At 42.3% G+C, this 22,396-nt stretch overlaps 1 protein-coding gene across 12 annotated transcripts in view; it reads right to left on the bottom strand.

Moving 5' to 3' along the window:
• The window catches only part of PRUNE2 (prune homolog 2 with BCH domain), a 279,200-nt gene that overhangs the window by 203,137 nt on the left and 53,667 nt on the right, over positions 1 to 22,396 (bottom strand). For 11 of the 12 annotated variants that reach the window (XR_008315441.1, XR_008315442.1, XM_053292137.1 and 8 more), the window contains exon 1: positions 4,730 to 5,014. The exons of the other annotated variant lie outside the window; for it this stretch is intronic. Coding sequence is in view for 9 of the 11 variants with exons in the window: in XM_053292137.1 (XP_053148112.1) it covers positions 4,730 to 4,765 (36 nt within the window). In the remaining 2 variants the exon portion in view is untranslated. Of the gene's footprint in view, positions 1 to 4,729; positions 5,015 to 22,396 lie in introns of those variants that run through there. 12 annotated transcript variants of the gene reach the window in all.

Here is a 22,396-nt window from a genome sequence, read left to right as displayed (position 1 = left end):
GACTTCCAATTACTGAAGCTTTATATTTGAACTTAGCATAGTATCTTCTCTCACTCCTCCTACCCACACATCAATGAAAATATGCTCCACTAAATATCTCTGCAATCTAAAACACAGCATGAAAAAGCAAGTGTGTTGAAGATACTACTAAATATTTAGGGTCCATCAATACAGAGGCTGTCTCTGAGATCTCGTAAATCCAAGAATGTCAGTAAATCCAGTCCTTGATCTTTTTGTCTTATGAGCCCAATAACTGGAGTAGAAACACAAATATAAAAGAATAAATTGTTTTCTACTAGTAATGTGACCATCAAGGACAAAGTTGTGATGTTCTACTCAGGAGCAGCATTTCTGCATATTGCTCCCTTGACTGGTCCAATTTTTGATCAAACCATGGCATACAATATCTTAATTATTAAACTGAGTAAGACTTATATTTGCTATGTCATGGGAAAGCCTAGGCATAGTTTTAGGGAGACCAAAAACAGGTTCACCCACTTCCACAGACTTATTGATTTATTGGCTTTAGCTACAGAATCTTGCCCTGCCCCACTGTCCATACATTCTCCTCCCTAAAGGGAAATGGAAGTGCAGGGGTGTCAAACTGCCATCCTCCAGCTGTTGTTGCCTACAACTCCCATCATTGCTGGCTACTGGCCACTGTGACTGGGGAAGATGGGAGTTGTAGGCCAATAACAGAAGGAAGGCTGCAGTTTGATGCTCCTGCAGTAGTACTTGGCTGAGAGGATACTTCAGAAGGGGCTGTTCTCAATCCTGTGGCTTTTTCTACTCCTGGAACACTTAAAAGAAGCAGCATATAAAATGAGGTCATTACTTGAATTCATATGACTTGCATCCAGTTCAATGTATTTAGGATCAAAGTGGTGCCCATGTGTCACCTTTGCACAAATAACAATAACAAATAGGTTTTGCTTTTTTAAAATTCAAGGTTACCTGTTAACTTTAACAAGCAAATGCTTACAAGAGTACTCTACACAGGGCTGGATTGAAACTAGGAGCAAATTTAGACATGCATCTAAAATATCACAATCCATACTTTTGGTACATATAGTGCTAGGCGTCATATATACAAATGTATGTCCAACATGCATGCTTCTAATAATTTATTGTGTCAGAAAGCCATGCTTTTACTACTACGTAACCTACCAATCCTTTATCCTTCCTCCCTTTACCTTGAGTCACATCTACTCCATTATATTTACAAGGAGTGGCAGAATCTACTAGCAAAAAAGCACTACCATTCAAGACACAGAGGTTGGCTTCACACATCACAGAGAACTGTCAGCTTGGCCAAACTGCCAGTTCCCTGAGCACACATGGGAGCCTGACTTTTGGTGTTGGGAAGAATATGCTGATAGTGGGCCAAAGCATATTCAGTATATTCTACCATATATGTGGTCCAAACCCAGCATCGGTAACCTACTTCCAATATTGGTGATAGATGGGTTTAGAACCACATGTAGGCCAAAACATGCTGGCACTGACAGGTTCAGACAACACATCCAGTGTCAGCATATCCTTCCTGACACCACACAATAAGGCTGTTCTCACACACAGCCAAGCCCAGGCTTGGGCAACCAAGTGAGAACTGCCAGGATCTATGCGGATCCCAGTGGTGCTGTGAATCCAAACCCAGCACCATAGCCCGACTCTTAGCCAAGATTAAAGGCATGATCCCAGCAGCTGAATTTGCGCCCTTAACAGCTGCTGGCATTGTGTATCAGCACAGGCTACTTGCACACAGAGATGGGAGCCTAGAATGTCCATCCTCTGGGGAAATCCACAAGTACATAGCGCTTAGTGCGCGGTGCACTGTGGGATACCTGGAGGCCGGGATAACGAGCCCCATTCTCAGAGCGATCTGCCCTGCTCCACACTCCAACCAAGCACAGGATGATCATCTGCGGAGAAGGCAAGATTTAAGAAGCCTCCCCCTGCCTGCCCCTCTTCCGCCAGCCCGATAGGTCACATGAATGGCCCCACTATTTATTTTATAGTTGAGCTACCCCAATTTTATGTACAGAGAGTGAGTGTACTGTTAATTTTAATGTTTGCAAGCTGCCTTGAATGCAATTTCAAGGGGAAAGTGGTGTATGTCCGTATATAAATAAACTTCTTAAATAAATAATCAATCTATTATCCCATAAGCAGAGAGGATTAAAGTATGCTGCTCTCAAGTTCTTTTGAGAACAATGACTGATATCCCAACGAAGTTAATAGTACTATTCAGGACTTACTCTAAAGGACTACTTAATTTCAATAGGATTTCTCAGGAGCAATTTAGTCTGGAAATCAGCCAGTGAATTTTTTACCTTTTCTAAATGTTCAGGAAGCTTATTATTTTAGAATCATCAATAGCTGATCAACAATCTACAAGATTAGCAATTTCAAAGAAACGCTGAAGTTGCATCGCTTTTTTATCAACAGAGAAAGGCTGGGCTTGGGATGGGGGGTGGGTAATCTATTACATCTGATGAAGTAGGCCATTAATTACAAAGCTCATGCCACAGTAAATTAGTACAGCTCTAAGGTTCCACTGTACCTTTTGACTTCATAGTGACACAAACTAAGTTCTTCTGAAATGTGTTCTGTAACAGTTTGCTTTAGTTAAAGATTGAATATTGTTCTGCTTTAATTCTTTGTAGAACATATTCATGATTATTCCAGAGTATTAAAACAGAAGATGATGATACATTTTACCAGTGCTTAAAACTTTATTTCTATTCAGTTTGTTTTAGCTGTATATATGCCTCATCCACTTAAAATACCTGATATTTTAAATCTGATCTACTCTAAATAGGTGTGTGTTGCACCCCCAGATTTGTGCAGATTTTGCACAAGGATTCCTGAAATCAGGCCCTTCTACTAACTGGCCAAAGAAACCAGAGGTTCTAGTTACATTGTGCTGTCATCCATCCTTCATCCAAAGCTGACCTAGTGTTAACAACAACAACAAATATTTATATACCGCTTTTCAAAAAAAGTTTCCAAAGCAGTTTACATGGAGAAATAATAAATAAATAAGATGGCTCCCTGTCCCCAAAGGGCTCACAATCTAAAAAGAAACATAAGACAGACACCAGCAACAGTCACTGGAAGTACTGTGCTGGGGGTGGATAGGGCCAGTTACTCTCCCTCTGCTAAATAAAGAGAATCACCACATTTAAAAAGTGCCTCTTTGCCCAGTTAGCAGGGGAATCTGCTTGTTCATATCTTTAGAAGGCAGCAGCATCAGATCTTGAAATAAGAACGTTAAAAGGCAAACTTCAACGGTCTCATTGCTCATTTCCTGCCATGTGACCATGACATCATGCTTAATTTAGACTTCAGTCTGTTTTTCTGTTCAGGCTTCAGAGATAAGAGGATCATCAATTATGTATTTCCTCCTGTGCTTTGTCATTAGAGATTTTTTTAAAACCATTTTTCTTTTCCATTAAAGCATTGCTTTGAAGCAGAAAGTTAACTAAAGCACATATTTTAAGCTACAGTCTTAGTGTATGATAAAATATAAACCTTAAAAGAAGTAAGTGGGGTCTTTATCAAATCATCGCTTAATTTTAAAAGGTTTACAAATAAGGAAATTTGTAGCAAAAGACAAGCGCATTATCCTATTGCATCAAAAGTTTAGGAAACCAAGTGCAGAAAAATGTTATATTCTTGAGAGGCTAGCTGTTATATATATATATATATATATATATATACAGAACTGAGTCAAGATGAATTTAATGAACATTATCTCTATTTACACAGTTATAAATAACTGTGTAACCAAATAACCAAAGATTACTACATGAAAAGTAGTCCAATTATACTCAAAACTAATTCTAACTAGCACTTAACTGCTGGAAACATTTGGAAATGTAGTTTTAAACAATAGTTAAAACATATCATCAGCTTCTGTCTTAGTTGAAACAGCTAAAATGAACAGATTTAAGGAAACTGGCCTAGTGGCTTTTCATTAGTATATTACTGACTGGGTTTTCACTTCAATTAAAAATTACATGACCATCCTAAAAAGAAACAGATTGTCACATAACTAAGTTGGGCAACACTTCATTTGTTTTAACTTAAGCCTTGGAGCTAAAGTAATGTTTGACAGCCAAGAAGTTACACTAGAATGTATGTACATATGTGAAAATTTACATTTTTCATATTCTATGTTATCCAAAATTGACAGAACTTCTCTTGCAATAGACATTCTACCAACATGGCCTGGTATCTCAAAAACAGAACAAAAGATAACTTGTGCAGAGTTCCATGCATTATTTTATTTTCTTGAATATAGAATGTAGGTCGAATACCTCATTAAACTTTGAGTGAAACTTCTGTGGATTTCTAAAATGACTGACACTTAAATTTGTCAGCTATAGGGGTGCTTTACAGCTAAATACAAGCTATTTCTTGAAGGGGGAATTTCACTGCTATTTTCCATGTGGACATGTTTTTCATGTGCTGAACGTTGAAGTACTGGATCCCACCAATCATAGTGGATTTGCAGTTTCCAACAAAAGCACTCAAAGTAATTATTTGCTATGATCACACTGTTATTATTTATTACAATTTGAATAAGGTGTGCCGATTCACACGAGGTCGTTTGGATGCCTTCCAAGAGTTTTTTGTTGTTTTTGAAACAAACCAGATCTACAGACACAAGCTCCCAGAGTAACCAACACCTTCAGAGTTACCCTTTTCTGCCTTCGGAACTTACCAGTCTGGTTTTGGTGTGCTGCAAATATTCTTCCATGTTGTTTGTTGGCCCTGCGCAGGTTCTGATCAGCCAGAGCAAAGTCCCATGCCAGAGCCCTGGGCTGCTTCTGCAGGGCGGCTCCTGCCTCCTGCAGCTAGTATTAGTGCTCTTGCTGCCTCTTCTGCTGCTTCGTCTCCCAGCAGACCAGCGCTGCCTGCAGCCCGCTCTCCCTATTTAGGCAAAGTGGGTCTCGGTTGCCCAAGGCGTGATGAGGGGATAGAGAGGAAGAGTTTACGCGAGTCCACAGGCCGGCCGAGCCCCTCCACCAATCGCAGAGGCTCTCGGGCGGGTTGACGTCACGCAGGCAATTGCTGCAACCATGGACAGCGCCCAAAAGTGAGGACAGCGTGAGCGGATGCAGAGATCTGCAGCAAAGGGGGAGAGAAGGACTCGCTCGCCTCCTCCTCCCCCCTCCTCTCCTCGTCTAAATGAAGGCACTGCAGAGGCTTCGTGTGGGGGTCGTGCCTAATAAGTAGGAGTGCTGTCTGGACAGGGAGTGGACCTTTTGACAGATTTTGGGGTGCTTCTGCTCAGGGAGGGATGACAGCTTGATTTAAAGAACTCCACGGAAGTTTGTTTTTAAGTGTCTTCTGATACACGTGTTGCTTCCATGTAATCGTTCTTTCAAGGATGAGAAACTGAGGCTTGCCATATATTATAGCCCCGTCCTCACCGTGTTTACTAGGAAGCGAATCCTATTGATTTCAATGTAATTTCGAAGTAAATATGTCGAAGACTGCAGCCTTCGAGTGACAAACGGTTTACTTTTAGATTTTTACGGCAGTACCCCCCACCACCACACACACAGAGTAACGACAAGTAATGACGTTAGGAACAGCTGACAATATTGCATAATTTTACACAGAAATCGTTTCTGGGTGAGAAACGGTGTAAATATTTCTTATATGTTATTGCATGTGATGAGCCATATATGGGATTATCAAAAGTAATTATGTACACATTCTTACATAAAAGTTATTTTGTAAAGTGGCCCTTTATCTTCTCAACACCAGATGCAGCCAAGTATTCAAAAGCATTCCCATTTTATTAACTGGGCAAATAAATTATATGGTTATAAGTAACTCATGATATTGCCAAGATAATGAGCTTTCCATTTCCAAGGGAAGAAGAGGGCCAACATATCCCAGTTTGCTATATGTTAAATATGCTTTGGAACAGCACTATGTACCTGTCATGGGCTTGATATAGAAGTTATTGTGATGTTCATCCCAGAAATCAGTGATATACAATAAGGCTTCATTTATATTACATTAACTTTGATTGATACAGGAAGTGAAAAAAATTAAGTTATACAAACTGTTCTGCCTGATTATATGTTCTATGCAATTTAAAAATATATAATAAAAGGTACATGCGGTACAATAAAATTGCTTTCCTTTTCTGTTATGTATTTCTTCATCATGACTTGTCATTGGAGGGTTGTTGTTTTTTTCTTGTCAATAAATGTTCCTTTCAAATCTCAGCATCTATGTGTAAGAATCCTAGCTGTTGTAGCTGTGAGAATGCAATCCTCAGAAACAGTAGGTGGTCCATTAACTGAGAAGATAAATGTGCCTGTCCTAGATGTGGTCACAATTTTCCTAAAGAAATATGTTCATGGACTGGAGATATTCTGCGATCAGAGCCTTCTCCTGGATTCCCAGATTAATGGTGGATCCCAGATGAATCTGGGCTCCCAGATGAATAGGCCAGAGTGAATTTTGCCAGCTTCAGTTCATATGCCAGCTGTGTCCCTTTCTGGACAGTGAGAATCTACATTTTATGGATGTTATTGTTGTGTATTCTGGACAGTGAGAATCTAGGTTTTATGGGTTTTATTTTAACCTTGTAAACTGCCTTGGGATAAATTTATGAAAGGCAGTATAGAAATCTAGCTATAAATAAATAAAACAAATATAATTTTGCATGTCCTGGTAACCTCTTAACTTTACTGCACCCCGTGATAGGTAGCACTGCCTTGAAGACACTGAGTGCAGTGGGTCAGAATGCAGCCCATATGGATAGTGATATCACTCCATTATAATGATAATGGAGCACGTGAGTGTGTGTGTACACACACAGAGAGAGAGAGAGAGAGAGAGACTACTTTTGTTTTCAACAAAAAGTCCTCAGAGCGGTTTACTCAGCAAAAAGGATGGCAAGAAATGGAGCCTAGAGGGGATGTATAAAGTGATGGGACCATGCATGTAGGACTGAATCAGCTTTCAAAAACTCCAATTGAGATCTATGGGGCAGGATTAACTGATTTGTAATTTTTGGACCCACATATATGCAGTTATGTGTGCATCTCCTCTTTCAACCCTGACATGGGATGAGACAGCTTTCATTAAGAACCAAACCAAAATGCATTTCATATTACACACACACACACACCAAGTTTCTGCAGTATACAACCCCTCCCTTCACCACATACATCCCTCCTATCATCATGATGGATATTATTTTTAATATGGATTAGGGTGGTTTTTTTACAAAGAGTTGACCTGAAATGCAAAAGCTTAAAGATCTGAACTGATGCCAGGTAATAAAACGTGTCTTTTCCAGTAAAGGTTAATCAATACAGATTGTACGGTATAAAGAACAAACCATATCTGGTGCTTCTCATTGCTTTATCAGTAACAGTCTTTGTTTATTTCTCCTCCTAATTATGAACTAGCTTAAGTATTAAATCAACAAATTGCCATCCTCCCCCAAGCTGCACTTCAGCATGGAAACTGACCTAATTCATGTCAACAAAGAGTGGCATGATGACCACTTGAAATGTAGCTACCTGGTGCCTGTTCCAAAGCTGTTTGTGAACAGAGCCTTTCTATATAAATCTGCTTATTTTTGCCATGCCACCACAAGCTACTAGAAAACAAAAATTGAACATTGGCATATATACATTGGCTATATTAGTAGCATTTAAATTAATAAGCAGGTAATTGTATATAAATTAACAGCATATAATCATGTATAAACTTCATGTGTTTCAAGGCCTTGGGAATTTTCTCTCTCACTTGCATTATTTTACAGTTCATTGAAGATATTACAGCAACACTCCAGAGCATTTGTTTCCTTATTAGCAAACCTTTTCAGGAGGATCTACATCACTCCCACTTGGATTAGTAGTGCTTGATATTCTGGAGATCATGTTATTGAGCTGGCTATCTGAAACAATTTGTTCTACCAGACAATATGCTTATGTTCTGAGAACTCCTTGAACTGGAAATTTTAATTGCTGCACACACAACCCCACTAAAATAAAGGGAGAGAGATCCATCTTTATCTGTCTGGTTTTTGTTACCCTCTCAATAACATAAATGTCAGAAATGGTCTCTGGAAGGAGCAAAAATTTCATCCTAAACTACTTTCCTTGCTACAAGATTACAATAGAAGTGGAGTGGAGCTTACAGGCACCTGATCTAAATGTGCTTACTGTGATCCAAACTGTCCACAAAATCATAGCTAGCCACATTGGTCCATTACATGGGCGTAACTACTATTAGGCAAGGGGAGGCGACTGCCTGAGGGCCCCCATGCCTTGAGGGGCCCCCCAGAGGCAAGTCACGTGTGAAGAGTGTGTGTGTGTGTGTGTGTGTGTGTGTGTGTGTGTGTGTGTGTGTGTGTGTGTCAGCGAGGGGCCCGTTTTAAAATTTTGTCTCTGGGCCCACTCCAGCCTTGTTACATCCCTGGTCCATTAGAAAAATTTGAAGGCCACTTCTAGTAATATCTTTATTGGAACCAACCACCATGCAATTGGGCAGCATCCAAATTTGTTAATCATGACTAAGCAATTGGACTTCATCATTACTAACATAATCTGGATGCTGCCCATAAAATAGAAATTCTAGCAGTTACTCTGTTCTGACCTCAGGCAGCACTAATCAAAGCACACAGGCCACTTGTAAGAGAACAAAAATAAGAGAGTAACATAGTAGTTTTTATATTAGCAAAGCTGATTATTTATTTAGGTATTGCATGAGTTACACAGTCAGTAGTAACTGGATTGAGTAGTGTTACCTAGTGATTGTAAGGCATTTAATTTACCAAAGATTAAAGTCCCAACTGCATGTGATAGGAAATCATTTTCCTCCCACCTCATCATCCCTCTTCTGTATTGCAAATTGTAGCATTCTCCAGTACACACAACACAAGGGTAGGTAATCAGGTTCTGGATACAGAACAAAGTAACTGCTGAGCTCTGTTTAGGTGTTCAAAATTAATACTGATGAACATGGGTAGATTGCTGGAAATAAGTCCATAAATCCCATCCCGGTACATCACTGGCACATCAATCATCCTCCCGTCCAGGCTTCTCACACTTTGGATGTTCATCTGAAGAGACTAACACCCTAAGTGTGTTCATGCTCATTTCCATGATTGGTAGGCTGGGTGGGATTTATGGACCGGGCATTATTTTTGAACATCTGAACACAGCTCTAGATTTTATATTTCCTAAAGATGGGGGAATAGTCATTGTTGTTTGTTCCAGAAGCCTAGTGTGCATTCTGAAATCAGTAGCTAGCACCTTGTAAGATTAAGTCTGAATATTTACTCCTCCTAAGCTCCATTTTAAGGCTGGTAAACTGCAGATGGGCTGCAACAACATGCAAGTTCCCTCCACCCTCTTTTTGCTTTGCTTAACACCCAGTTTGATGAAGCAGTTTGATGAGTGAATTGCTCAGTGAATTCAGAGTCCGGAATCTCTTCAGCCATCTACCTCCACCACGACCTCTTCCAGAAAAGAAGTACAGCAGTGGAGGCACTTGCACAGAGCACGGGAGAGAGCTCCTAGCCTCCCTTAGCTCTCTCCACCTACATATGTGCTCTATTATAATATTAGAGACTTTAAAAAAGAAGTAATTATTCTTGGGAGGCAGTATGGTTGAGTTTAATTATCAAAAGTCTAGGGCCCCAAATCTTTTAATTACCTAGCAATGCCCCTGATTCTTTGTGGTGTGTACACTCATATTTTCAATCACTCAATGGTCACTAATGAAACAGGTTTTAATCAACAGCTTTGTTGAAGTTGAAGTTCAAAAGCCTACAAAATCTTTTCCACTAGGAATTATGAGAGGACAAAAGAAACGAGTGTGTATACCAAAGCATCTATGGTTCTGTAATATCATAAGAACAGCCCTGATGGATTAGGCACAAAGCCTATATAGTCCAGCATCCTGTTTCACACAGTGGTCCACCAGTTGCCTCTGAGAAGCTCACAGGCAAGAGGTGAAGGCATGCCCTCTCTCTTGCTATTTCTCCCCTGCAACTGGTATTTAAAGGTTGTTTGTTTATGTTATGTTATGTTATGTTATGTTATGTTATGTTATGTTATGTTATGTTATGTTATGTTATGTTATGTTATGTTATGTTATGTTATGTTTGTGACCCCAGATTTCCATCTCTGGGCGTTTTAAAGCAAAATAAAACAAATAAAAACTGAAATTAAAACCTTAAAACAATTTAAAACCACAAGTCTAGTTAAAAAGCTTGGGTGAATAAATGTGTCTTTTAAGACTTTTTAAAAGATGGAGAGGCTCTTATTTCAGCAGGGAGTGCATTCCAAAGTCTCAGGGTGGCAACAGAGAAGGCCCATCCCTGTGTAGCCACCAGATGAGCTGCTGGCAACCGCATACAAACCTCTCCAGATGATTTCAATGGCCGATGAGACTCATTGTGAAGAAGACATTGAGGCTATTCACACAATGGGAGGAAATCAGGCTAGCGGAGGCTAGTCCGATTTCCTCCCATCGTGAGAACCACTGGGCTCAGCTGTGAACCCGGTGGTTCTTAAGCGGTTCACCTGCTGAAATAGCCCAGCAGTTAAACTGGGTTTGCAGAGTGAGCAAACCTGCTTTTCTGCTTGTGAGTTGCCACGCTACGGCTCCACGCCGTGGCTACTCACAAGGAGACCCCTGACAGGGAGGCTGAAAAGCAGCCTCTCGGCTCAGGGGTCTCCCCAGCATGCCCTGTGTGCTCATGCAGGGCATGCAGGAGCTTCCGGGGGCAGCGTGGCCCCCAAACTCCCCATTCCCCGCTGGGTCCGTGATGGAGCTGGCAGTTGTGTGGGCAGCTGCTGTGGCCACCCAGAGCAGACTGTCTGCTCATGTGCAGGGAGAGCGGGCTAAGCCCACTCTCCCCACTAACTCTCTCCAGGCGGCTCCCACTGATCATGGGAACTGCCTCATTCTCTTAAATACCCTGAGCTTAAGCTGTTTAGGGCTTTATAGGTTATAAGCAGCACCTTGTATTTTGCCTGGAAGCTTATTGGTAGCCAATGTATTTCTTTTAGTATAGAAATAATGTGGTCATAAGAACAAAGGAAGCTACCATACACTGAGTCAGACCAATGGTCTATCTAGCTCAGTATTGTCTTCACAGACTGGCAGCATCTTCTCCAAGGTTGCAGGCAGGAATCTCTCTCAGCCCTATCTTGGAGAAGCCAGAGAGGGAACTTGAAACCTTCTGCTCTTCCCAGAGTGGCTCCATCCCCTGAGGGGGAAATCTTACAGTGCTCACACTTCAAGTCTCCCATTCAAATGCAACCAGGGTGGACCCTGCTTAGCTAAGGGGATAAGTCATGCTTGCTACCACAAGACCCGTTCTCCTCCCTAATTATTAAATTAGAACTTTAATAATATTAATTATTTGTTTTATATTATTTTTACTGTGTTTTATGTATTTTACCCTGTGATTTTTAATATTAAAATTTGTACACCACCTAGAGATTTACATATCAGGCAATAGAAAAATATGATTGATAGAAGATAGATAGATAGATAGATAGATAGATAGATAGATAGATAGATAGATAGGATCTTGAGGAATATTAGCATAAAGCATCAAGGGGAATAACAAAAACTTCTGTAAGTATATCAGAAGCAGCAAACCTGCCAGGGAGATGGTTGGACTGTTGGATAATGAGGGAGTGAAAGGGATTATTAAGGAGGATATGGAGATTGCAGAAAAGCTAAATGGGTTCTTTGCATCTGTTTTCACGGCAGAAGATACTAAGCATATATGTGTCCCTGAACCGGGCTTCTCAGGGACAGAGGCTAAAGAACTGAGTCAGATAGAGGTGACAAGAGATGATGTTCTAAACCAGGGATTCTCAACGTGTGGGTCCCCAGATGTAATTGGACTTCAACTCCCATAATTCCCAACCAAAGGTCATTGGGGGTGGGGATTATGGGAGTTGAAGTCCAATAACATCTGGGGACCCACACGTTGAGAAACCCTGTTCTAAACTGTCTGGAAAAATTAAACAACAACAAATTGCCATGGCCAGATGGCATCCACCCAAGTGTCCTTAAAGAACTCAAATGTGAAATTGCCAGCCTCCTTGCAAAAATATATAACTTATCCCTACTATTAGGCACTGTAATGGAGGACTGAAAAGTAGCCAATGTAACAAAAAGGGATCCAGGGGGATCCAGGAAATTACAGACCGGTTAGCTTAACATCTGTTCCAGGCAAACTGATGGAAAGCATTCTCAAGAATAAATTGTAAAGCACATAGAAGAACAGGCCCTGCTGAGGGAGAAGCAGCATGGCTTCTTCAAAAGGAAATCTTGCCTCACCAACTTTTTGGAGTTCTTTGAGAGTATCAACAGGTGTGGATAAAGGTGATCTGGTTGACATAGTATACCTGGACTTCCAAAAGATTTCAACAAAGTTCCTCATCAAATACTCTTGAGGGGAAACTTAGCAGACATGGGATAAGGGGGCGAGTACATGTGTGGATTGGTAATGGTTGAAGGACAGGAAACAGAGAGTAGGTAGAAATGGACAGTTCCCTAAATGGAGGATAGTAAGAAGTGGGGTCCCTCAGGGATCTGTACTGGGATCGGTGCTTTCTAATTTATTCATACATGATCTAGAAGTTGGGGTAAGCAGCGAGGCGGCCAAATTTGCAGATGACACCAAACTAATTAAGCTAGTGAAAATCAAAAGAGACTGTGAGGCGCTCCAAAAGGATATTTCCAAACTGGAGGAGTGGGCAACAAAATGGCAAATGCGGTTCAATGTTGGCAAGTGTAAAGTGATGCAGATTGGGGCAAAAAAAAAACCAACTTCACATATACGCTGATGGGGTCTGAGCTGTCAGTGACTGATCAGGAGAGGGATCTTGGGGTCATGGTGGATAGCTCATTGAAACCATTGATTCAATTTTATTTTATTTTATTTATTTATTGTTAAATGTGTATACTGCCTTTCATTAAAACAATCCCAAGGCAGTTCACATAGGAAAATTAAAACAAGACTATAAAAATTACACAATTAAAAAATTAAGCTAAAAAATAAAAACTGAGATCAACTAAAAAGATTTAAAAATACATGCATAAAATAACCATACAAAATACAAAGAAGCAGCAAAGGAGACAAGCCTGGGTATAAAGCCAAATTTTCACATGCTTTCTAGAAGCTGTGATGGAGACCAAGGAGCGAATAGCCACCAGGAGAGCATTCCAGAGTCTGGGGGCAGCAACAGAGAAGGCCCTGGACCTTGTGCACAACAGCCAAGCCTCCCTCATTTTCGGCAACCATGAGCAGAGCCCCCTCAGATGACCTTAACAAGAGGTCAGCAACCCTTGGGAGCCGGCGGTCCCTCAGGTATCCAGGGCCCAAACCATTAAGGGCTTTAAAGGTCAAAAACAGCACCTTGAATTGGACCCGAAAATAAACTAGCAGCCAGTGCGGCTCTTTCAAAATCGGTGTGATGTGATCCCAGCAGGCATCTCCGGATAAAATCCTAGCTGCCACATTTTGCACTAACTGCAGTTTCCAAAAATTCTTCAAGGGCAGCCCCATGTAGAGTGCATTACAGTAATCCAGCTGTGATGTGACTAAGGCGTAGGTAACAGTGGCCAGATCTGCCTTCTCGAGAAAGGGATGCAGCTGGTGCACTAGCCGAAAACGTGCAAAGGCACCCCTGGCCACCGCCTCCACTTGAGCTTCCAAAAGCAAAACTGGGTCCAGCAATACCCCCAGGCTGTGTACTTGCTCCTTCAAGAGGAGTGCAGCCCCATCCAGTACTGGTAAAATCTCCTTATCCTGATTGGCTCTACTACTGACCAACATTACCTCCATCTTTTCTGGATTCAGTCTCAGTTTATTAGCCCACATCGAACATATCATGGCCTCCAGCCCCCAATTCAGGACATCCACTGCCTCCCTAGGATCAGGTGCCAAGGAGAGATAGAGCTGAGTGTCATCTGCATATTGCTGACAACTCAGTCCAAGTCCCAGATGACCTCTCCCAGTGGTTTCATTTAGATGTTGAACAGCATGGGGGACAAAACCAAACCCTGTGGGACACCACAGGCCAAAGGCCACGGAGCTGAGCAATAGTCCTCCAACACCACCTTCTGGACCCTCCCCCCAAGAAAGGACCAGAGCCACTCCAAAGCAGTACCTCTGATTCCCATACTTGAGAGGCAGTCCAGAAGGATACCATGGTCGATGGTATTGAATGCCGCTGAGACGTCCAGCAGAACCAAGAGGGACGCACTCCCCTTGTCTAGTTCCTGGCGTAGGTCATCCGCTCGAGCGACCAAGGCAGTTTCAGTCCCATATCCAGGGCGGAAGCCAGATTGAAAAGGGTACAGATAATCCATCTCATCCAGATCCTCTGCAGCTGGGACGCCACCACCCGCTCTATCACCTTGCCCAAAAAGAGAAGGTTAGAGACAGATCTATAGTTGTCCAGATTGGAGGGATCAATGTGCGGCAGCTGTGAAAAATGCCAGTTCCATGCTAGGAATCATTAGGAAGGGGACTGAAAAATAAAACTGCTAATATTAAAATGCCCTTTTACAAAACTATGGTGCAGCCACACTTGGAGTACTGCATACGCCACACTTTAAGAAGGACATTGTAGAACTGGAAAAGGTGCAGAAGAGGGCAACCAAGATGAACAGGGGCCTAGAGCAAATTCCTTATGAGGTAAGGCTACAACACCTAGGGCTTTTTCCTTTAGAAAAAAAGATGACTGAAGGGTGACATGATAGAAGTCTATAAAATCATGCATTCTGTGGAGAAAGCTGACAGAAAGAAAATTTTATCCCTCCAGCCTCAGAGGCAGGAAGCCTCTGAATATCAGTTGTAGGGGACTAACAGCAGGAGAGAAGGCATGCCCTCAGCTCTTGCCTGTGGGCTTCCCAGCGGCACCTGGTGGCTCACTGTATGAAACAGGATGCTGAATTAGATGGGCCTTGGGCCTGATCCAGCAGGGCTGTTCTTATGTTCTTATGCCCTTACAATGAAAGGTCCAGATTACAGGAAGTCCTCAGACTTACGACACAATTGGTTCCTGAAAACTTAACTTACATTTTAGCATGGAACCTATTTTTCCCATAGAAAACAATTGTATAAATTGGGATTTGGTTCCTGAACCAAGGCCGGATACTATCTTTTCTTTTTCTTTTTCTTCTTTTTCTTTTTCTTTTTCTCCCCCCCCCCTTTTTTTCTTTTTCTTTTTGCTGCTGTCAAGACTGGTGTTGTGTCAGTCACAGACATGGAGACATGCAGCAGAGAATGTGATGGTATATAATCAGAAGCTGCTCACCTTTACTGCCTATCACCCACTTCCTTCCCATTTCCTTCCTGTTGCTCTCTCACTTTTCTGTTGAAGGAAGGGAAGTTCCTCCTCCTTTCCAACGATTAGACAGGGAAGGAAAGAGAGTAAACAGGAAGCGGCATGTGGGCTGGAAATGGGCCAGGCTGTCTCCATCATAACACAGCAACTATGTCTGGAAAAGGTGGAGCAGAAGCAGCAACAGTGGTATGAGGGATGGATTAGAAATTCCATTCTTGCAGAGTCACCTTCCTTGCTAACTGCCACCTGAAACAGAGCTTCTTATCACCAGCTCCTTCCCTCACCATCCTTCCATTTAAATCCTCAGATGCTCAGATTTGGCAGTTGGCATATGTGAGAGGTGGTACTGTGAGGAGCTAGGAAGCAGTGATAGGCAGCGGCAGTCGAGGAGATGGCTGAGGGTGCCTGGGGGTGGTGGGGGCAGGATGTCCTCGCTCATCATTCCATAGTGCAGTTTGAGGCCATTGCCTCACTTCATCTCATTGATGAGCAAGCCACCCCTGCTCAGCTAAAATACATATTTTCCTCTGAAAATAGCTACATCCTGCAACTTAAAACCTCACATTGGCACTTTAAACTTGAGGGGTTACAGAATATTCCAAATCTATTGTTCCTTAATTTCACTACCACTAAAAAAATAATCTTTATAATCTATCTTGCAAATTCTGCATCCTTTGGAAGAGACATTTCCAAATTTAGTAGAGTTTGTGGACATTTTGATGTAGATTTCTGAGATCAAACCACAAACACATATATTTGGTAGAGACAGGTTTTGAATTTGAATTCTTTGAATGAAAGGTGAATTATTGGTTTTACAAAATCTGTACCCCTTCACAGAGAATGAAATCACTTTGAGGAGCTTGTGACAGTGTTCATTTGGGAAATGGCTTAGGAGAAAGCAAAATGTTGCAGCTCTATGCATGGATCCTCTCCTGCCCTCTCTTAAAACTGCCCTAGTCAGTTTCTGCAGCCAACGATAGCATGGGCAGGTAAGGTAGCAGCAGGGAAGGTGAGCAAGGCGGCAACCCTGATCATTCACTGTCTGTGACTATCACCTCTGCCCCTGCACTTCATAGAAAGAAAGAAAAGTTAGATGTATCACATGATAGCCAGTCACTAGGCCAAAAGGAAGCTCAGCACTTTAGCTGTATTTCCCCACGCCATTATTGCTTCTCTGCAGCTCAGAATAATATGTTTCACTCCACTATCTAAATGCATAGCCTCAGAGTTGCTCTAACACAGAGCAGACCTCTTTCCACAGCTGATCAACGTAACATGGGCATATTTACCTCTAATACCTTTAAAGTTTAACATTGCTCCCTGGAAGACTTGAAGAAATGAATTAACCAGTTACTCTTAATGATTTATAATTATATATATAATGATATTGATAGAGAATCCCTCTATCAATATATTCATATCACATTGGCAAGAACAGCAGTGGCTTTTTTAGTAACCCATTTCTTCATGAGCCCACAACTGACATCAGGGGCGTAGCTAGGGGAGAAGGGGCCCATGTTCACCCTTCTCCCTGGCGGCCCCTCGGAAATAGGGAGATAATGAAAATAGGGAGGTGTGGACCTGGCCGGGGGGGGCGGGCCTCAGGAGCTGTGGGGCCTGAGTTCTTTGAACCCATCCACTCAATTATAGCTACTCTCCTCCTGACTGACATGCAGTTGTATGTAAGTAAAATGTGCCGTCAAGGTGATTTCAACTCCTGGTGCCCACAGAGCACTGTGGTTGTCTTTGGTAGAATACAGAAGGGGTTTACCATTGCCATCTCCTGCCCATATGAGATGATGCCTTTCAGCATCTTCCTATATCGCTGCTACCCGATATAGTACCTGCCAGGATTTGAACCGGCAACCTTCTGCTTGTTAGTCAAGCATTTCCCCACTGTGTACATCATTCTAAAGCCTGAGACTTGCGAAGTGTGGATCTCCTTATGAATTTGTGGATCTCCTTATGAATATGTGAATTTGTGGATCTCCTTATGAATATGTGGATCTCCTTATGAATTTTAAATACCTTTTATTTAAAGGTGTCATGATACTTTATTATGGCCATCTTCACACACAACACCAAAGAAGCCAAAAAGTTCCATTTTGTAGTCATCCAATTTTGAAAAATGATGATTTCATCACAAAAGCAACCCGAGGTTTTTGAGCCAAAACTGTATTCTGAACCTTCAATTTGTAGTGAGTTTTCGCTGCTCCAACTTGAGGTTTGATGGTGGCATTGTGTCATCTGAATTCTGCCGCTGCCATAACCTGGGTTTTGTGTTATGGTTGCTGCCCAAACCACAAGGATAGCAGCTCAGACCAGCTCAGATCTATGTCTCCCACCCTTCTCACTGCCCACCTCTCTGAGCACTTACCCCATCCTCTGCTGTCTCCACACTCCTCCAACTGATGCCAGGCAACAGGGGTGCTGCCTTGCCACGTCCCAAGCTTCAAGGCATGTCAAGGAAAAAAACACATTGTGGAATGCCCACTTTCCACTGTGTCTCATGCCGCCCCCCCCCCCCCTTTGGCAATCTACAGAAAAGGAGGATGGGATGACAAGACAGGCAGCTTGTGGAGAGTTCTCCATGAATCAAGTGATGAAAAACTATTTGCACAAGCACATGGAGTTCCAGTGGCACCACAAACTAGGCAACCCGGTTTTCCCCCAACAAAGAAAACACATGCCAGGAGAGTGATACCCAAGGTCTGCGCTGAAAGGCAGCCCCTGGAATTCTTGAGTAGCTCTGTTCTTTCTTTCTTTCTTTTTTTTTACAAATTAGTAAGAGAAGGGGCCCCCACACCCTTTCCCCTTTGGTGTATCTGGGCTGTATCACTAATAATATGTGATGATGTCCCTTCTCCCAAGGACCACTCTCTCATGAAAGTGACAGGCCATAAAGACACTCGTGCAGGCCAGAGGGGTGATGCTGCCCAGCCCCCTTACTAGATCAACACAAGCCAGGGAAGGTTACCATACCAGTTATTAGGACCACGCTAATAGCAGTACACCAGCTGTATCACTCATAGTGTGTGATGACATCCCTTCTCCCAAGGACCATGCTCTCATGAGAGTGGCAGACCATAGAGACACATGTGTACTAGAAGCCATCCCTGATCTTGCCAGACTGAGCCCACAATGCTACAAAGCTGTGAGTGCTACAAGGTTTGCTGGGATGTGGCCTTGATGGACCAGGAATAGGGTGAGGCTTTTCTGCCCTGAAAGCAGAGGTTGCCCAACCAAGACTGAAAGATCATCTGCAGGACAATTCAGTAACTAACCTCAAGTAATTACTTGAGGGTTCAGTAATTAATTTCAAGTTCCTCAACCCACGGATTCACGCTATGTCCGAAAGCAGCCTATATATGAATATGAATATGATTCATATTTATATACCACTTTTCAACCAAAGTTCCCAAAGTGGTTTGCATAGAAATTAATTAATTAATTAATTATTATTTTTTTAAAAAAATGTCTCTAGAAGTATAGAGAACCAGTGTGGTATAAAGGCTAGCATGTTGGACTTTGATGTGGTAGACTCAGATTCAAATACCTGCTCAGCCTCAAAGTTCACTGGGTGACCTTGGGCCAGTAAGCTCCCAGCCCAGTAAGCTACCTCACAAGGTTGTTGTGAGGATAAAACAAGTGATCTTGTATACTGCCCAGAGCTTTTTAGATGAAGGGCATTATTAAAATGTAATTATAAGGTAAAGGTCATTTTGTGATGAATTCAGGATTTTTAAATAATTGCCATAAATTAAGGGTGGTGTGCGTACACATATACCTATGTATCTACAGAAAGAAAAATGGAGGGAAAGGGATAATCTTGCATAAAATCATATATACAAATAGTATTTCTTTGAAATATACAGAAATATACTCAACTGCCATTTCATAAAATAGATTTGCCCTCATATGAGCTTCCCCACTCAAACAGAGAATAAAAATGGAAGTACTTGCTTATTTGTGCAGGTAAACCCCTTAATTATTCATCATTTAATTGCAAACATACAACTGAACTTAGCATAAATGGTGAATTTGTTGGAATGTACACTACTGATTCTCAACTCATTACAAATAATGGTGAAGTCCAAATGATTGAAATCAGGATACTCTTTCTTTAAACTGACTTGATAGGGTAACAGACAGATCCATAGCATTTTTGGGTTATAATTTATTCACCTTTCTGATGCATGTAAACAAAGCAAATTAGCAGTACTTCTGAAGGCGAACCTTAAGGGATTCATCTTGCCTTGATGTTTTGCATAACATCAAGGGGAATTATGTGCATGAATCAATAGAGAATAACCACTGAATCTCATTCATTTACATTATTATAAATTAGGCACCTTTGCAGTTCAGGATTTCCACTCAAGCTGTGGATGATTAATCTGATATATAGTGGGTAATGCAGTAGAGATTTGGGGGGGAAATCATTTTGTGTGTTTTGTACATCTAAAAATGTTAATATAAAGGATGGATTGCTTCCAAATGTTTCAAAAAATATATTGAAAGGAGCAGAATATTTAGTCATCACTGTGCCTTAAGAAAGAATTTCAAAACTGTCTTCAAGGTTTGGCAGTTTTATATTACACTTTGATTCCACCCTTCCTATTAGAAGCAGAGGAAGAAGTACTTTACCAGTCCCTATTACTTTTCAACTTCACACAACTTTTTGAGATATTTTGATGAAAGATAGTGACTGACTGGTCCTGCAGAATCCAGCTGAAAGAGTTGTGGCACACAAGCACCAGGCAGGGGAATATAATTAAAAATGTTATCAGTTTAATGGAATAAGTATTATTAGCTGACCCAACACAGAGCATCTGTGCACTAGGACTTTGTTGATCTCCTTGCCCCTTGCCACAGCCCCTGCATTATTGTTCAGTGTCAGCCACCTACTCTTAGCCACCCCCTCCCCACCGCTCGTTCGCTCACTTGCCCCCTCCCCGCGGCTCACTTACTCACTCACCTCCTTCCCACTGCTCGCTCGCCCCCTTCCCACTGCTCACTCACTCACTCCATGGTCACTCACTCACTTGACCCCTCCCTGCCACTCACTCACTCACCCCCTCCCTGCTGCTCGCTCACTCACCCCTGCTCACTCTCTCACTCACCCCCTCCCCACCGCTTGCTCGTTCACTCACCCCCTCCCCACTGCTTGTTCTCTTACTCCCTGCTCATTCTCTCACTCATCCCTCCCTGATGCTCGCTCACTCACCCACTCCCCACTGCACAGTCACTCGCTGCCTCCCCACCACTCATTCGCTCACTCACCCCCTCCCTGATGCTCACTCGGTCACCCGCCCCCTCTGCCACTCACTTGCTCACCTGCCCCCTCCCCACTGCTTGCTCCCTCCCTCCTTGCTGCTTGATCACCCACTTCCCACCACTTGCTCGCTCACCCACCCCACTTGCTCACTCATCACTTGCTTGCTCACTTGCCCCCTCCCCACTAGTTGCTTGGTCACTCTCCCCTCCTCACCACTTGCTCTCTCACTCCCTGCTCACTCTCTCACTCAGGCAATGAGTTCAAAATGAATCCCACAATTGCAGCCTCACTAAGGTCTGCTCCCAAGTCTTTAAGCTGTTTTCCCAGATCCTGGATTTGGCTTATGTGTTCAGTGGGATTAGAGGCAGAGATCAACAGGAAAGAAAAGGAGACCCTAACAATCTATCTCTACTCCCAGTGCCCCTAGTGGTAATTAGGGTTACTGGTGCAAGAGGCCGATGCCATCTGGAACTGAATCTCCAACGGGGCGTAGCTATAATTGAATGAAAGCGTTCAAAGTACATGGGCCCCCAGCTCCTGAGGGCCCTCTAGCTCCATCCCTCCTTATTTTCTTCATTATCTCCCTCACTCTGGAGGGCCGCCAGAGAGAGAGATGAACACAGGCCCTCTCTCCCCTAGCTACGCCCCTGATCTCCAACAAAGGCAAGGGAAAACCACTCCTGTATTTTACCAGGAAAACCACATAGATAGACAGGACAGAATGATTATGGTTGTAGTGCTGGATGATGGGCCCCTCAGGTCAGATGGTACCCAACATGCTGCTGAGGAAGAGTTGAAGATCTTTCAGAGTACCAATGGTGTTTATGATGCAGTTAGGCTAAAGCCTTTTGGATGTCTAGCTGCTGATGTTGCCATGTGGGAAAAGAAAATCCGAAGTTGCAAAGACAGAATTGCAGTGGGTACGTGGAACATAAGAAGCATAAATACTGGAAAGCATGACACACTGAAAGATGAAATGAATCAAATACAGATTGACACCTTGGGCATCAGCAAATTAAAATGGATTGGAATTGGACACTTTCAGAAAATCATAGCGTTCACTACTCAGGACGCAAAAAACAAAGAAGGAACAGTGTTGCTTTCATAGTCAGGAAGGATATAGCAATGAAAGTTCTTGGGTACAGAGCAGTCAGTGACCAATTAATATCAATTAGATTTCATGGACAACCCTTTAACATGACAGTTTTTAAAGTCTATGCCCCAATGACTGATGCAGAAGAAGAGGAAGTTTATGAGTTTTATGCTCAAGTTCAGTCTGAAATTGACAGAACAGGCAAACAAGATGTGATGCTGGTGGTTGGAGACTGGAATGTCAAAGTTGGAAATGGCAAGGAGGAAAACACAGACCTAGGAAAACAGAAATGAAGCAGGATAATAATTTAATCGTTTCAATGTAATAGTTTCTGCCAATTCAATGATCTCTTCTTTGCTAACACATGCCTCAAGCAACCATAACAGAGCCTGTACACATGGACATCACCTGATGGAGTACACAGAAATCAAATTGACTACATTATTGGTGCTAGGAGGTGGAAGAGTTAGGGTGGCCAATTTTGGAACAGATCCCGAACTGCTTATGTGCAAGCTCCAAATCAAGCCAAAGGGAAAAAACAAAGCTATCAAATTTCAATGATATGATCTTGAGAATGTACCCATCATTTTCAAGAAGAACATCAGGAACCTCTTTGAAGTTCTGAACCTCATTGATAGGGAACCAGAGGAACTGTGGAAT

This window comes from Hemicordylus capensis, chromosome 2, assembly GCF_027244095.1.
Source record: "Hemicordylus capensis ecotype Gifberg chromosome 2, rHemCap1.1.pri, whole genome shotgun sequence".
NCBI lineage: Eukaryota > Metazoa > Chordata > Lepidosauria > Squamata > Cordylidae > Hemicordylus > Hemicordylus capensis.
The sequence above is the reverse complement of the archived record's forward strand: the minus strand, read 5'-3'. Positions and strand labels throughout refer to the sequence as shown.